General features: G+C 32.3%; 1 protein-coding gene across 1 annotated transcript; it reads right to left on the bottom strand.

The window, feature by feature from the left end:
- Positions 1–1940: 1940 nt before the first annotated feature.
- Positions 1941–3436, bottom strand: LOC130943581 (cysteine protease XCP2). Its single transcript, XM_057871512.1, has 4 exons — positions 2932–3436; positions 2626–2861; positions 2413–2553; positions 1941–2329 (listed from the first exon to the last, which is right to left on the bottom strand). Exons 1-4 carry the CDS (start codon positions 3398–3400, stop codon positions 2114–2116), a joined length of 1062 nt encoding a protein of 353 aa, XP_057727495.1. The 5' UTR covers positions 3401–3436; the 3' UTR covers positions 1941–2113.
- Between the last annotated feature and the right edge of the window lie 11565 nt (positions 3437–15001).

Genomic DNA, 15001 nt, shown 5'->3' with positions numbered 1-15001 from the left:
CAGCACCACAAAGCTAGTGGCAGATTAAATAAAATTTTTCAAATCACACATCGAAACAAAACAATCATCATCAACATATGTTAATTGTAAAATGCACAAAATTAAAATTATTAAAGTATAAAACCTTGAAGATTAACTTGTACCAATGAGAATCCTCGTGATAATGGCACCAAGGAGGATTCCGGTAGAATTAAAGAGGCACTGCGTCTGAAACAAATTTAAGGAAATTTCGATGTAATCGAAAAATTGCGTTGAAACAGGAAGGTACCTGGTGAGGAAGATGGTAAAGGAAGAAGCGGCAGGATCCTCACGAAGAGGAAGAAGCGGCAGCAAACATAAGGTACTTGGTGAGGAAGAGGTCCTCACGAAGGGAAGAAGCGACAACAAGCATCTGAAATGGGGCTTGTTACTTAAATTTTATATGGGGCCAATTTTAAAATATCAAAGACTTGTTATTTTTTACTGTAATTTTTAATAATTTATTTATAAATTAAATATACACTAATAGATCTATTATCAATCTAATCTAACGCTTTAAATTATATGGTGCATCAAATAAATTCAAAAGACTTGGGTTAATTTTAGACAAACCCTTAATTATAAGCTTATTGTTTTATTTTTAATCACACTTGTTGAATTAGAAATAGATCATAAAAGCATCAAATTAGAATTTATGGACAAATTCAAGTTCAAATATAGATATCATCTTTTCAGTAACAAGTTTCTTCTTTATAAATAAGTGCATCACAAATAAGTTTTTTTATAAATTATTGTTAAAACTTTAAAAACCCGGTTTTCACCCGGTATAGTTGTGGCCCGAAAATATTTAAGTTTCATCGGGTATAGGATCGGGTTATGGTCTAAAAAATAGATCCAGTGTATATTTAGGACTGGATCTGAATCAGGACAAACCCAATTTCACCCGACGCATGAACATTCCTATCTAATTTAAGAGTCATAAGTAGCTATTAAATTCGGAAATTTTAAAAATAATTAATTTTTTTGTTTCTATAATTTTATCAAATTTTTTATTAAATTTTAGTTTAAAAAATTATAACTAAACTCTTATATTAAATAAAAATTTGTAATTAAATCTGTATCAGTTATTTAAAAAAAAACACAATAAATCTTAGATATTTGCTTTTAGTATCTTGTATAATTCATTCTAAATCAAATACAAATATAAATATGTCAAAAAAGATTAACAAAAGAAATAGTTAGAAAGGATCTAAATAAAAGCTTTTATCTAATAGAGTGATTCAGTTACAAATTTTTAAATTATAATGATCTAGCTAAAAATTTGTGAAACTATAAAGATAAATTGAATAATTAAATCTTTTAATGGTCAAATATTATACTGTGTTAGTGAATTTAATGGTCATATATGCTTTTGTAAACTAATTTTTCTAAGTCATGGTTGTAAATCTCAATGTCAAATATTATAGGTGCATAATGCATAAAACTTAGCCCATATAAAAGGGTTGAGTTAATATATGTCAAAATTTAAATTTTTAGTATACTTGTTTATTTTTTAAAGAAAAAATTTAAAAACTTTTATAGGCATACGTTAGCTTAAATTCTATATAAAAATAGAATATTCTTTGATTGAGACTACAAAAATGTTTGAAAAATAATAAAAATTAGTTTAAATTACTTTAAACTAATCTTATTTTATATTTATTAATATCTCTAAAATAAATGTATAATATTAAATATAATAAATATATAATTTTAAATGTTATATATATATATATATATAATTATCATTAATTGGTGAATGTATGTTAAATAAAATAAATTCTACACTAATTTTGACTAAATCTTTTTTATTATCAAATATTTCCGTTTTAAATTATTTTCTCCCTAGCATTACTCTAAATACTATTGTCATTCAAGTAGATACAAAAATAAAGGATGCAATCATAATTACGATATGGAAATGGGGGAATGGATGTCCATTATTCAAGGATAATAATGGGAAAAGTATATGAAATCACTTAAGATTATTATGAGAAGTGGGTACATTGCTTGAAGGGAGAAGAAGTGACATTGAATAATGAAAGAGAGAACAACACAAAGAAGAGAATCAAAGTTGCAAGACATGGGAGTGTTATTATTTCTTCTTAGTGGGATAAGATGCCATCTTGTAGAGACCACAAATACCCTCAGGCTTTCCAATGTTTCTCCTCATCCTAATGTATCCTTTCTCCCCCCACTTTGGTCCCCATGAATTCTTGACTACGATATAATCCAACCCTTTTGATGTTCCGTAACCAACAGCAGCCACACCATGATCAAGTTCTGTTCCGCAGTGTCCATCGAACACACCCTTCACATACCAATCAAATTGCATTCACATTAGTTTCTTCTATAAGTTAAGAACCATAGTAATATGCTAATAATTGAACATACCCCACTATAGAACTGGAAATCTCTTCCTGAAGCCTCTATGGCAACACTGAGGGGCTGGTTTGCAAGTGCCTTCAGTAGGCTCTGTTCGTCGTTCTGCGGCACGTCGTGGTAGCCGGTGATGGTGACAACCTCAGATTCTTCCTGGCAGTTTGAGTATTATTTGAGTATCAATTATTTATTATAAGTTAGTAAGTTGGTTGGTTAGTTAGTTACCTTTCTCATGTCGCAAGTGCCTTCCTCCATGATGTAAGGATAGTCTTCCTCTTTGTGGAGACCACCATTTTGTACAATGAAGGAGAATGCATAGTCCATGAGACCACCATTGCAACCATTGTTATAAGTTGTGTCACAATCGATCAACTCTTGTTCAGACAAGGATGTCAAATTTCCTGTCACAATCTGGTTGATTCCTTCAACCGCGGCAACAGTGGAAAACGCCCAGCAGCTACCTGCAATTACATTCGAATGATTCATGAACATGCAATATATAAAGTTGAAGTACACACAACTAAACATTACCGCATGAGCCTTGATTCTTCACTTGGGTGACAGCACCTTTCTTTCTCCAATCCACTGACTTAGGCAAATCAACATCTCTGTATGCGAATTGTGAGGAGTCTCTTCTTGTTGCGGAGGAGTGATCAATCTTGAGACCAAGGTACTTGTTTCTGAATTCTTGGTGCGTCAAATCAGCAAACTCATTCAGCCCCAGCCAATAGTTGGTGAGAGCCTTGTTCCTCTCGTCAATGTGCTTCAGATTGTCCTTGAAAACCTCGAACCTAAGGAGCTTCTCCTCGATGGAGTCGTAGATCTTGCTGTGTTTCGACATCCATGACTCGAAGAGGTCAATGAGCTTGTCCATGGACCTCAAGTCCTCTGTTGAATACCCTACAATGGAGAAATCGTTGCCATGTGCCAAAGGCACAAATATTAAGCATAAGGTGCAGGTCAGGATCAGTGTTTTTGACAAGGAACAACGTAAGGCCATGGCATGCAATTGAATTCAAGACAAGAGTGAAGTGAAGTGAAGGAATGGTGAAGAATGAAGAAAGGGAATGATGTATATATATATATATATATGCATCGGGTGCGGTTGCTTTCAAGTAAAGTTTGTTGGGAATTGCTATATACCCATGATCGAGTTAGAAGAGTAGTAGTAGTAGTAGTCTTTAAGGTAGGATTGGTACTTTCACTTAGCGTTACATCAAAGCATAAAATCACATGGCTTAATTATGTGGCCAATATAATCTAAGTTATTACAATGTATACGTTTCGGTCTAGTAGGAGAGCCTTCATACGTCATGTATATATATTAAATTCTGTCTACATTTTAAGTAACGTAGATGGACAGATCCAAAAATATTATCATGATTCAATAATATATATAATATTAAAAAATTATGTAAAAAATTATATAATATAAAATGTATTACAAAAATATATCGATAGAGAATATATTTTAAAATACAAAATATATATATATATGTATTTTTTATTAATAAAGTGGTCAATTTTTCGTATCATAAAATTCATCGATAATATAATTTGTATCAAATTTTTTAGTAATTTTTTTAATATAACTAAAAAATAATTAGTAAGAAATTCATCTTTTATTTTGTTTCTAAATTATTCTTCACAACATTTATAGTTAAAAAAGATTTCTCAGTTATAGTTGAAACATAGAGAATTAATACCAAATGAATCAAAAAAGACGCTTACAAAAAAAAATTCACTTTATGAGATTTGAAAAATTTTATTTAATTGAAAAATATTAGTAATAATATCTTTTCAGATTTTTTAATATTATTATTTTTTAGATATTAGAAATCATTAATATTTAAGTTAGATTAGACTTTTATTTATATTAAATTAAATATTAAATAAATTTTTTAAAAAATTAAATTATATTTAATTATTTATTACTATTAATCTTTTTTAAAAAAGGGGGACCCTGAGTGTAGCAGAAATGGAGGATATTCAAATTAGTCTGAGAATGCTTTAGAGTATATAAGATTCTTGATTACAAGAGAACTTTCTATCACCATATGTATAAATAAAGGCAATTAAGTCATAAAAAAACCACTATATACTATTATAGCGGGAGAGAGAGTAGTATAAAACTATAAAGTTGTAGCCACTCATCTCTTACCAAATACAATACAATGAGAAATTTTAAGATGTTCCGAGAGTGACTTAGTATTTTTGCTTTGATGAGTAAATTATTTTTCACATCAGCAATAAAAATATTAGTAAAAAAAAGTAATTTTAATGATAATTTATTTGTTTGAATGCATTAAATTATTAAAAAAAATATTCTTTTTATATTTTTTATTTTAGTATGTTTGACAAAATTTTAGTAATAAAAATAAAAACATTAAAAAAATTAAAACAACATATTTTTTTAAAACATATAATTTATACTTTTTTTAAAAAATTATATTTTAATAAAAAATATATTTTTAACATAATAAATAAACAAAAAATACTTTTATATTATTGTATCTAAATATAATTATTATATAAAAATTATTTTATATAAAATATGTAAATATAAAATTATTTTTATTTTTTAAAAAAATTTACTTCAAAATTTTTTTTTAAAAATTCACCCAAACAAATCTATTATAAAAATGACACAGAACAAGATCATTTATTTGCTCCCAAAAGGCTCAAGAAATTTTCCAATGCAATACATACAGCCATAAAATGTGAATGAAAAAAGAGAGGAAATAGTGGAATAGAACAATGGGCCTTTAAACCTAAGAAGTGATATTAGACTTGGCCCAGTAACTAAGTGGTACCGTAGAGACAATCAAACAATAACTCACCCGTCAAGTACAAAAAAAAAAAATCACTTATCCGTGGACCGTGGCTGAGGCATGCGATGTAGTGGTAAAGGAGGCAAAACTAAGCCACACCAAGTTCAAATCCTAACAGTGGTGGCTAGTATGTGAGTGAGTGAGTGAGTGAGTGAGTGTGTGTGTGTGTGTGTTTGTATGACCAAAAAAAAAAAAAAAAAAAAACAATAACTTATCCTGTTGTTGGTTTAGGCAATGTGTGTAATTATTCATGAAAAAAAAGAGGCCAACAAGGTTGGTTTATACTTGTGATAGGCTTCTTTACGCAAGAGAATTTGAATTTCAGAAATAATTAACACTAACTGCTTCAATTTTAAATTAAAAACTATATGTGTATGTATGTGATCAAATTTATATAGTAGTTGACCTGGGTATTTTGTTAGGTATATTAATAAAATCTATTTGAAGTAAGAATAAACATGTTATTATATAAAATATAGATAGAGCCATAGAGGAGAGGATAATTTGATTCAATAATGGTGTAAAATTAAAGAGGAGGAGGAGAGAGATGATAAAAGGGAAAAGAGTGACAGGCTAAGGCTAAGGGGAAAAGGGTAGTAGGCTTATGTAAGCTACATTATATTGCGTATTTTATTGTATTGGATTCTGGTGTTGTTATCTTTTACTTGGCCCAGTTACTAAGATCTAAGCCACCTGCTACCCCTCTCATTCAAAACGCTGCTCCATTCTCTGTCTCTCTGCTACCTATACCTGCCTAAAGCTAATACCTTCTCTCTCTTTCTCTCTCTTTCTGGTGTTCGTAGTTGTATCTTGTATACATGCATTATGCATAGTTTTACACATACACACGTGCGCTGCTCCGTTTTTTAATTCATAGTTTCTTGTGTTCATAGTTGTACTACCAGCTCAGCTGTTCTGCTTTTATTTGCCCGTTATGAAGGGGAACACATTTTAATATCGGGGTGTATGCAAGAATTTTCAAAATGGGTAATTTTTTGGTATTTTTTAAAATATAGGATAATAATTTTTATAAAATTAAAAAGGAAGAGACAAATTTTGTTATTTTTTTTTTACAAAAATAAAAAAGGTCATTTTTAAGGAAGATTTGTGTTTTTTTTTAATTAAAAAAGTAATCACTAGAGATGACTAGCGTTTTTTTTTATTTAAAAAAAATGTAATCGCTAGAGGCAATTTATGTTTTTTCAAGAAATAAGTGAAAAATAAAAAAATGTAATTGCTATTAGCATTTGTGTTTTTTTGGAAAGAAATTAAAACATTACAATCGGTAGATACAATTTGCATTTTTATTTTAAATAAAAGTAAAAATAATTTTCAGATACAATTATGTACCTACAACAACAACAATTAACTTTCTATTCGCTTGACTAAGATCTGCAGGATAACCACAACTTGCTCAATCCGGTAGCTTTTGTGAAATTCGACCGTCACTCACCTAAAGTATTATTTGGACGACCTGATGCACTTGCCGTTTTAGTTGTACGAGTTACATTTTCACGCACCAAGTACTTAACCCAAAAATAATTACTGGTTATAAAATGATATTTCTTGTTTTTCAATAACATTTCTTCACATTCTTTTATTCAATTAATATATGATAATTAGTTAATTTTAAGAGATTATATTGACAACATTAATTTTAAATAAAGAAAAATTATTTTTGTCTTTATATTGTTGCTTACAATACGATTTATAATAATAATAAAAATAATAACATAGTCTATAATTAGGTGACCATTTATATCTTATTAGGGTTGAATACCTTTTCATCCTTAAAATTTAGGGTGAAAATTAAAATTATTTTTAACTTTTTTTTTTGTTCAAAATGATTCTCAACCTTAAATTTAGTATTAAAAACATCCTTTCAAACATAATAACTTTTTAAATGACACAAATACTCCCTTCTCTATTATTATCACCACCATCCCACCCACTACTCCCAACCCCTCCCACTTGAAATAAAAACAAAAGAAAGAAAAAGAACAAAAGCACACATATTCTTAACCTTAAATTTAGTATTAAAAACATCATTTCAAATATAATAACTTTTTAAATGACATAAATATCCCTTTTCTATTATCATCACCACCATCCTACCCACAACCCCCAACCCCTCCAACTTGAAACAAAAACAAAAGAAAGCAAGAAAAAGAACAAAAGCACACACATGCAACAAAAGAAAAAAAAAGAAAGAGGAAAAAGAAAAGGAAAGGAAGAAGAGGAAGGTGATAGCGAGGAAGAGTGTAGTCGCTGCCATCGCATCGTGACTGAGATGGGAGCTGCTCCTGTTGACGTTGAACTCTATCATCGTCGTCGAGCTTCTAGTGGTGAGGGGATCTGCTCTTTTCCCTCTCTCTTTATGATCTGTTCAACTGTTCTTCTCCTCATCTACAACTGTGACAGCGATGGCGCCAGTGGCTTTCTATGCCGTTGCTTCTTTCTTTTCTTTCCTCCTCTTCTATTTTTCTTCCTTCTGATCCCTATAGCCTCTGTTTATCACCCTCTTTTTTCTCTATCTCTATTTCTCTCTTAGCCAAACTCACGCTTTCTCCTTTAATCGTGACGGCGACGGACGCGACAACACCACTACTCTCCACCGTTGCCTCCCTCTTCTCTCTTTCTTTTTTCTTCGTTCTTTTTCTGAGTTTTCTTCTTTTGTCTATGTTTCTCTTGATTCCTTTGTGTATTGCGTGTGTGTTGGGTGTGAATTTAAGAATTAGAGTTATGACAATGTAGGTGTGTAGTGGATGAGATAAGAAGTGTGACAATGAGTGCACGGTGGAGGGTGGTGGTGCAAACAGATGGAGTGATGAGGGTGAAAGAAAGAGGTGATAATGAAGAATTTTTTTTTTGAAAATTAAGAAAATAATTATTTTAAAACAAAATTCAACGTTAGGAACAATTTTGAACACACAAAAAAAAATTTATAAATGATTTTGATTTTCACCCCAAACCTTTGAGACGAAAAAAATAGACCTTATCTTATTATTTTGAGACTTTGCAACTTCTATTGAAAATTTTTTTAAATATTAATATAAATTAATTTAGTGACAATTTTATTTAAAATTCATAGAATTTCAAATACTCATAAAATTATATACAATAAAAGAATTAATCATCATTATTATTGTCACCTCTCATCTCCGTCGTTATAACTTCTACCTGCCCTCTACTATTTTCATTGTTCTACCATATCTTATGACTATTCTTTTTTTTTCTTCTCTTACATTCTTCTAAGGAAACATGATACCGTTTTCTTGTTCTATTTCTCTCCAATATAATTTTTGAATAAAATCCTTTTCCATTCCTATCTTTTTTATTTTAAACAACTGACACCTTAATGATTGAAAAATGACTGTCCATCCCTTATCTTTTCTTTTCATTAGGCACATATACTAGGAGTAGAACTAGATTAATTTTGACAGGGACCAAAAAAATTTACAGTTAATAAAGAATAAAATAAAAATTTTAAGAAGGGGCTAAACTAAAATTTATGCATAATTTGTAAAAAAAAATTATGATTGGAGGAGGCCATTATTCCCTTTATGATGTATGAGGCTCTGCCTTTAATATAAGCCCTTTTGTGAGAATTTTTAGCAAAAGATTACAAAAAATACTTATGTTGTACGATCTAGTCTTTATCAGTCTTACGTGGATGATAACCATTTGATTGGGACTGTTTAGTTCCTATATAATAATCAAAATAATATCCTAATAAAATGATTAGCATCTCTCTGTAACATCGTTTTGATGATTGTTTAGGCGATAAAATAGGCTCAATCAAATTATTATTATCCATGTAGAACAGGTAAATATCATATCATACAAGCTAATGTCACAAGTAAGCATTTTCTGCCACTTTTTGCTAGAGATTCTCATAGAAGAGTTCGTGTGTCTAACAAAAAGAAAGAGAAAAGGACAAATAAGTCCCTGACTTTTTTTTTCTGCGGACATTTTCATCCCCGAAGAATGAAAAATACATTCATGTCCCTGACCCCTCCAAAATGTGGACAAATTTACCTCTCTGTTAAAGTCACTCTGTTAGATCCAATGGAAAACGCTGACCTGGCTCCCGTGGCGCTGACCTGACCGCTACAGGATGACACCTATACTATAGCTTCTGAAAAGAAGACGTATTAGTCCCCAAGCTCTAAAGCAACGCCGTTTCTCCCCCACCCCCAATCTTTCAAATTCTTGAATCCTAATCCTTCGAATGCACAGATAGGGTGAAGTGGGTGAAGCGGTTGAACGAAGAAAGGGAGTATTTCATTCCATGGCATCCGATGGAGTATCATGTAGCTCAAGAAGAAGTGGAGGTGGATGAAGACAAGACCAGTTCGCTGAAGGCTCGGTTCCTAACGGGAAGGATGGAAAAAATGGCATCTCACAAAAGTGCTTTTGTGAAAAAAATACAATCCTGTTCATATCGAATATGAGGAGCAATCCTACAGATTATTTATGGGATGTCTGTTCTATAAGGTATGTGAAGCAAGTCTGTGGAACCTTGTTTCTGTTAGGGTTTATCTCCAAAACCAGATTTTTTTCTAAGTTCTGTGAACTGATTTTGTGTAGGTAAAACAACCCTATTGCAAGTTTTTTTTTTTGTGGTTGGATGAGCACATTGCAAGACTTGGGATGACTGATACAAGGTATCTGGAAGAGAAGAAAATTGGTGATGTTAAAGAGCATCACTAGAAGCAAGACATGGAAAACAGAATCAGATTTTTGGAGAAGAGGATAATAGTTTTAGAGATAAAAAAAATACCAACAGGGTGGTGTATATGTGTGATTTTAATTGTCTTGGTTGTTTCTGTTTTAAGTTATAAGAATTGATCATTGGTTGAAAATGGTAAATGTGATAATTTCTTGCTTTGCGGCTCACCTCAAACCTTTTCCGTTCGTTGTCACCAACGCATTCAGCCGTCCATTTAGTGCTAATGTTGATTAACTTCTCCATCCTCTTTTGCTGGACTGGTGCTAGCTTACTAGGGTGGTTGTCCAGTACTCGCTTGTGATTCACCATCCTCCTCATCAGGTAACACCTGACTTCTTCACACATGGTGAGGATAGGCTTGCATCGATAATTCATTATCTTAGCATTAAATACCTCACACATGTTATTTGTGAGGTTATCAACCTTTGACCTATGCGAAAAGTAAGCCTTAACCCATGTCTCTGGCTCAAACTTGCGGAGGTATTCCCAAGTACCTTGGTTTACTGTCTTCAGCTTTTTCATACACTCCTTGAATTCTACGACAGTAGTGCATTTAGCACACTCCCATACAAGCTTTCTGATGTACAAGTCCTTGAACCGATTTATGAAATTTTTTCACATGTGCATGACGTAATTGCATAGCTTTGCATGTGGCATGGCCTCCTTTAGCACAGGGAGTAAACCCTGCGTTGAAAGGGGGCAGGAAACAGCTTCATGAAGGAATGATAATGCATGTGAGTCAAGGATTACATCTTACCTTCTGTTGGTCCGATATGAAGTTCCAGCCATGATTTGCATCGTCTCCTATGTCTCCCTAAAGATTTTTCAGGAACCACTTCTAGACATCCTTGGTCACAGCCTTGACAACTCCATATGCAACAGCATAGAACTGGTAATTTGCATCTTGCACAACTGCTGCTAGAAGCCAACCCATGTAATAGGTTTTGAGAAAACAACCATCCAAGTGCAACAAAGGCCTGCACCCATCTTTGAACCCTTGCTTACAAGCATCTAGGCATATGTATAGTTTATCAAATACAGGGGGAGCCTCTGGAATTGGCTCGAGCTCCAACCTGGCCATTGAACCTAGATCGCTTCCCATAATTTTCTCACTCCCTGGTCCTTTTGTATTATTCCCTCTTATTTCCCATGATTTTTTTTCTGGCCTCCACCACTACTCTGTACACCATCTTAGGGTGGGGACATAATGAAAACTCCTCCCTTAAGAATTCAGTTTCCTCTCTTGTGTTCATGTGTCGTTGGGTAGCCATCCTCTTTTCAATTTTCTTACTAATCCAATGTTGATCAGCTAACAATTTCCTAAATCCCTTGCACAAGTATGTTCATGCTGGTACGTCTTAACTTGATAACACTACAGGGTTTTGTTGTGTGACAAATAAACCAAGAACGTACACTCCTCATCTTTGCAACCCACTCTGACCCTCTCCCTATCATTCTTGATCCACTTTACCTCCCTCCCCTCAGCAATGAAGGAATCCTTTACTACCTCCTTAAACCTTTCAACAGTGGTAAACCTCGTTTCTAACTTAAATCTGCCATCGCCATGAGCATAATCATCACCAAATTCAGGAAAATTTCTACTGTTACCTTCATCCTCAGATGAATTGGGTGTATGCAATTCCTCGAACTCATACTCAAACATGATTTCCTCCATTTCTGTTAGGACTTCACTGACATAGAATCCACTTGGCACTGGATTATCCGGCTGCACATCAGGCCCATCACCACCTCCTCCTTGATCATTCGTCCTATCAGCCCCCTGGACCCCACCTTCACCACCTTTTCCAGCATTAGCACCTCCACTATTTTCTCCTCTTGCATTCACTCTTGTGCCATGTTGAACCCTCTTCTTTTCAACCTTAGACTTTTTCTTTAACCCTTGCTTCTTTGCAACTGGTTTCTTAGGGGTTACTACCTTCTTTTTACCTTTCATACTTTTTTTTTCTCTTACCACAAGCAATTCCGCCATTATTGTCAATTTCAGTACTATCAGTCTCAAATCCAGCTGGTGGAGGTTTATACAACACATATTTCATGATTTTGTACCCATCATCTGATGAAGAGGATATCTTCAGTTCCTCTAAAATTTCATCTACATCCATATCTACTGCGCCATCAATATTCTTGCCAGCATCATCAACAACCTCAGGATCATCAACAGGGTGATATATGGAACTCAGAAGTCTATTGGTTCTTCAATATGTTATCTCACATTGCATTGATCCCTGCATTCCCAGTTAATATGTTTAGTCCAAACTCAACATCGGTACTTGTTGGATCATACCAGTATACTGCCTTGTATGACTGATATTCCAAACTCTTGAATAATGTTACAAGGTCTCCGAAATTCACAAAGTCCAAGTCCATCTCAGGGAACCTCTCTTCCTTTCCATTCTAATAAACTAGGGATCCATCACTTCCTCTGACAAAGTTACCTCCATGGTGAAAAATCAGCACCACAAAAATATCAACCATATGAAATTAACCCATGAACAACTATGTGTCAGTCCAAGAACAGTTACAAAAATTATGAATGAAACCCCTTTGTCCTAACACAATCCCTCCTTCTAATTCTAGACACAACATTTTAAAAACAGTTTTTCACTTCACAACATCGCTATTATCCACATTGTCAACATGCACACATAATGCCTTCACCCTTAGTTCACACAACAATAACCAAAACTTCAACGCTAAATAAGGCGCTCTTACCTTCTGACGAAGACAGCGACTACAATCTCAACAAAAACCTTCTTCTTAACCTCCAACAGCAACTTCACTCAACACAAATTGCTCTTCTACGTAGTATAATTTTTGGAGGGAGAAACAAGGAGGAGGGAGTTTGATCGTTTGTCTTCTTAGGGTTTTCAGTAATTCAAAAAATCAATGCAAACATGGGTGTTATGGGTATTACAATGGGAATTAAAGTGTGTTTGGAGGGGTGGGTGAGAAACGGCGTCGTTTTGGAGCTTGGGGACTAATACGTCCTCTTTTCAAAAGTTATAGTACATGTGTCATCCCGTAACAGCCAGGTCAGCACCACGGAAGCCACATCAGCGTTTTTCGTTGGGTCTAATGGAGTGACTTTAATGGAGGGATAAATTTGTCCACATTTTGAAGAGGTCAGTGATATAAATGTATTTTCTATTCTTCGGAGACGAAAATGTCAGTAGAAAAAAATTAAGGACCTATTTGTCCCTTTTTCAAAAAGAAATGACAAGGAACATATTGTCTTTACTCAATCATTAAGGTGTAAATTGTCTAAATTGAAAAAGAATAAAGATAAAAAAAGATGTTATTCATAATTTTTTTATATAATTATCCTTAAAGATTCTTTTTTTAAATAATATATAAACTTATTAGTAGTTCGTTGAAATTTAAAATCTCTGGTGAATAAAATCGTTACTAAAATAATTTCTATTAGTATTTAATAAGAAATTATGTTATCTTAATACCATATTGAATATTTACTAATTAATTAAGAAGGAGGTTTATATTTCTTCGAGTTCAGTATTTACGTATTCGCTTAAATTCACCTTATCATTATTAAATAAAATGTTAAAAACTCAATTAATAAGGATTCTTAATATAAGAGATTTTATTAACAAACTAAATATTTGTTAATAATCTTTACAAATATTTTCTTAAAACATCATTCGGGACTAGTTATTTCTTATTTGGCGCCAAGCCCCAATCATTTATTACTACACTGTTGTGTTCTGCTGCTACGCATATTGAACAACAACGTCCTTTTGCAATTATTTGAGCTTCACCTTCCGTATAAACATCACATACATACCATTATTACAGTAAAGTGTGTATAAATATTAAATACTAATCAATTATCCCTCACTGTTCAGCTATGCCACAGTGATATAATCCTGTACCTTATTAATTACTAGCACAATTTCATCGTCCCTTTAACAAAAAGGTAAACCAATAATCTTACTTTAGCAGTGCAAGTCTAAATTTTCACCCCCAAAATCGATTACAAAATTCTGTACAACGCTATCTTTCGCGCTGTGCCTGAAAAAGATGTATGCACTTAGGTAGCGTTTGTTTGCAGGTATTGAGACAGAGACTGAGAGACTGAGACTCAGTATTGTGTTTGTTAGTTCAGAGACTGGTACTAAAATGTCTGTCTCTGTCTCCAAAATTTCAGTATTTCAATACCTCCAAAAAGTAGGGACGCAGGGGACTGAAATTTTTAGAGATGGAGACTGAAACTTTAATAACATTTTATATCTTAAATACTTTCATTTCAATTAATTAATTTCAATTTTATCCTTTGTGCAAATTAAATTAGAGTTTCATTCTTGTTTCAATTCCTGTCTCTCATTTTGTACCAAACAGAATACTGAGATTTGTTTCAATCCCTGTCTCTCAGTCTCTGTCTCTCAGTCTCAGTCTTTCTGTCTCTGTCTCTCCACCAAACGCTACCTTAGGGTTTGTTTGTTTCAGAGAGAGAGGTAGTTTGAGTCTGAGAATCAGACTTGCAGTTAAAAAAATGGTAAAATAAAAAATAAAAAATTAATTATCTTTAAATAAGATAATAAAAATTATAAATCTATGGGTCTTAGTTTTTAGTTTTTACTTTGTAATCCTCTTAATTTTAGAAAATCTTCTTTATCAGTGTGGAAAAGTAAACAAGAGTGATTGGAAAATAAGCGGAACTGGCCTTCTGGAACTTGGTTCCAAATATTCCCCTGCTTTTTTAATATATATATATATATATATATATATATATATATATATATATATATTATGATGAAAATTTTATAATTACCATCATGTGAAGATGTATTTTTTTTATTATCAGATAATAAATTGAAGAGTTTGATTTGATGTAATATAAAAATATTATTATTTTTTAAATGTAACTAAACAAATAAAGCACACAAGGTTCTTTATAAAAAGATGTTTTTAATATCTTAATTTAAATAAGTGCATATATATATATATATATATATATATATATATATATATTATGCAATAGCATATATAATATATTATATAT

Source organism: Arachis stenosperma, chromosome 8, assembly GCF_014773155.1.
Source record: "Arachis stenosperma cultivar V10309 chromosome 8, arast.V10309.gnm1.PFL2, whole genome shotgun sequence".
Taxonomy (NCBI): Eukaryota; Viridiplantae; Streptophyta; class Magnoliopsida; order Fabales; family Fabaceae; genus Arachis; species Arachis stenosperma.
This window is presented reverse-complemented; position numbering and strand designations above follow the sequence as displayed.

Coding starts and splice junctions, on each gene's coding strand:
- LOC130943581 (XM_057871512.1), bottom strand. CDS start 3,400: ATGGCCTTACGTTGTTCCTTGTCAAAAACACTGATCCTGACCTGCACC. Junction 2,862..2,931: donor GAAGAATCAAGGCTCATGCG/GTAATGTTTAGT, acceptor ATGTAATTGCAG/GTAGCTGCTGGGCGTTTTCC. Junction 2,554..2,625: donor GCACTTGCGACATGAGAAAG/GTAACTAACTAA, acceptor TCAAACTGCCAG/GAAGAATCTGAGGTTGTCAC.